This window comes from Chiloscyllium plagiosum, chromosome 12, assembly GCF_004010195.1.
Source record: "Chiloscyllium plagiosum isolate BGI_BamShark_2017 chromosome 12, ASM401019v2, whole genome shotgun sequence".
Taxonomy (NCBI): domain Eukaryota; kingdom Metazoa; phylum Chordata; class Chondrichthyes; order Orectolobiformes; family Hemiscylliidae; genus Chiloscyllium; species Chiloscyllium plagiosum.
Window position 1 is genome coordinate 8064771 of NC_057721.1, and position 3074 is coordinate 8067844.

Below are 3074 nucleotides of genomic sequence, written 5' to 3' on the forward strand. Positions count from 1 at the left end.
CTTCATTTCCCCTCCCCCCACCTTTTCTCAGTCCCAACCCTCGGACTAAGCACCGCCTTCTCGACCTGCAATCTTCTTCCTGACCTCTCCGCCCCCACCCCCTCTCCGGCCTATCACCCTCACCTTAACCTCCTTCCACCTATCGCATTCCCAACGCCCCTCCCCCAAGTCCCTCCTCCCTACCTTTTATCTTAGCCTGCATGGCACACTTTCCTCATTCCTGATGAAGGGCTTATGCCCGAAATGTCGATGCTCCTGCTCCTTGGATGCTGCCTGACCTGCTGTGCTTTTCCAGCATCACACTCTTGATTCTAATCTCCAATATCTATAGTCCTCACTTTCCCCTTCTGGAGATAAGACTAGTTTTGGTTCATTTCACATGGAAATGTTTGTGGATAGTATAACTAGAAACAGTGGCTGTTCCAGAATGCCAAAATAAGCCAAAGGGTACTAGCGAGTACACACACATTAAAATTATGAAAACCTACTGACAATGGTGAAGTCAACAATGGCTCTTCCCATGAATCTTAACCACCAATCCCAATGCCATAGTTTCAACTACCAACTCATAGCTAACCAATAACCATAATCACAATCCAGAGTTCTATCTAATAGCTTTTACAAAAAAAAAAGTGTTGTAAGCAATGTGGACATTGTTGGTATGGTCAACATTTACTGTCCATTCCTAATTGTCCTGGAGAAGGTGTTAGTGAGCCAAATTGCTGAATCACAGCAGTCATATGTATGGACATCCAGTAAAGAGGGAAGTCCATGATTTTGATCCAATAATAGTAAAGGAATGATTATATAGATCCATGTGTCTGGCTTGGAGGGGAGCTTGTATGTAGCAACGTTCTCATGTATCTGCTGCCCTTGAACTTCAAGGTGAAACTGGTCACAATTTGCAAAGTGCTATCAAAGGTGCCTTGCTGAGTTGTTACATGCACCTTGCAAGTGATACACACTGCTGCCACTGTGTGGTGAAGGGAGTGAATGAAGGTAACGGGTGCCAATTCTGCACAAGTTGATTATAAAATATCCCCTCCTCACTTTTTTTGATGCTAGCATTGCCCTCAACAGGCTTTGTTTGTAAATATACAATTTGGCCACATGGATGTTTTCCTGGTGGAAGAGAATAAAATATACTCAGAGGAACTGGAGCTCCATGCCACAGTTTCCATATCTTTGAGCCAAGAGACCCAGGTTCAAGTCACACCTGTCTCAGGTACCTGTTGCAACATGTCTGAAACATGTTGATTAAAGATATCTATCCAGAGCATCTGAGAGCAGTGGTAGTACATTTGGATTAGGAGGCCCGATTAGGTTCAGGTCTCATCTGCTACAAATGTGTGCAATCTCCGTCCAGAGGAATAGTTAAAGTGATGTCATGGGTTGAGACGGTGAACTCCACCAACAATCTTGTGTGCAAGGGATGACTCCAACGAATAGAAAATTTTCTTCCTAATTCTCACTGATTGCAGTTTTGCTAAGGTGCCTTTCATACCAAGGGCAATCACTTTCATTTGATGTTAAACTCAGCTTTTATGTATATGTTTGAGTCAAGTTTCATTGAGGTCAGGAGCAGAATGATCCTGGCAGAAATTAACATGAACATTAGTGAGCAGGTTATTGCTGAACAAGTGCCACTGAATAGCATTCCAATGGTCCATTCCATTACTTTGTTGATGATCGAGTGATTTTAAGATTTGTCCTGCTCTTTGTGCATAGGATATCTCTTGGTAATTTTCCACATTGCCAAATAATAACTATACTGTTATAGCTCGGCTAGGGATGTGGTTAAATCTGGAGAACGTCTTTAATATTAAACACAGAATGGAGAAATTCAGGAGGTCTAGCACTAACTGTGGAGAAAGAGAGAGACAGACAGACAGAGTTAATGTTTAGAGTCCAGTAGAGTCTTTGACTGAAGTAGTTTTTCAATTTTGAAGAGTCAAATCAGCCTCGAAACATTAACTTTGATTGTCTTACCACAGATGCTGCCAGATCTCCTGAGTCTTAGAGGTCAGCAGCACTAAGAAAGGTCCTTTGCCCATTGAGTCTACACCAGTTAAAAACAAACATCTAACTCTTCTAATCCTATTTCCAGCATGTGTTTTATGACCTTGTTTGCTTTGGCACGGCATCTACCATCCCTACACACAGTGAGTTTCAGATCTGCAACAGCGTCTTGGCGATAAAAAAAATTCTCAGATCCCCTCTAAATCTCCCGCCCCATAACTTAAATCTACGCCACTTGTCATAATACCTTCAACCAAGGAGAAAGGTTTCTTCCCGTCTACCCTGTCTATGCTCCTCGTTATTTTATACATCGCAGTCACTTACCCCCCACCAGCCTCTTCCCCTCCGAGGGAAACACCACCAGACGATTCAATCTTTCTTCATAACCAGAACTCTCCAACCCAGGCAATATCCTGCTAAATCTCCCCTGCATCCGCTTCAGTGCAATCACATCTGTCCTATAATTTGAAATCCAGAACACGCATACAAAGCTCTTGTGGTCTAACCAACGTTTTATACAGTTCTAGCATAACTTCTCTTAAGGTCTATGTCGTGACTAATAGAGGCTGGTATCCCACATGCCTTCTTAATCACTTAATCTGCTATCTTAAGGTAAAGGGGTCAAAAGGTGTCAGGGAGAAAGCAGAACAGGATACTGTGCTGGATATTCAGCCATACCCATATTGAACAGCTGCTAGTTCCTGTTTTCTATGTTTCTAAAGGATTCCCGGAAGCGGTTGTACATCCCATGAGCTCCAGAGCTTAACAGTCAGTTCAGTCACGCCGGCAAAGCCACCACAGAGTGAACCGCGGCGGCTGGACTATTACAGGGCCCCGCACTCCTCCTGCTCGACCGGCTGTGAACTCGCGTCCCTCTGCCTGACCCTTACCGAGTCACCGCCACAGTCTCCGCTCGCCCCTTACCGAGTCACCGCCATCTCCTCTCTCCGACTGCCTCGCGCCGCTCATCGTTGTCAGGCACCGGCCAACCGCTCCGGCTTCTCACCACTGTACGGTGGCCCTGTGCCGCCTAAATCAGCGAGCGCGAAATTCGA

At 44.9% G+C, this 3074-nt stretch overlaps 1 protein-coding gene across 3 annotated transcripts in view; it reads right to left on the reverse strand.

The window, feature by feature from the left end:
• The window catches only part of LOC122554949 (dnaJ homolog subfamily C member 15-like), a 24263-nt gene extending 21189 nt beyond the window's left edge, over positions 1-3074 (reverse strand). For 2 of the 3 annotated variants that reach the window (XM_043700407.1, XM_043700408.1), the window contains exon 1: positions 2944-3074. In XM_043700407.1, coding sequence (XP_043556342.1) covers positions 2944-2988 — 45 coding nt within the window. In that variant the 5' untranslated portion in view covers positions 2989-3074. The remainder of the gene's footprint in view (positions 1-2943) is intronic. The other variant, XM_043700409.1, reaches the window with a different exon arrangement.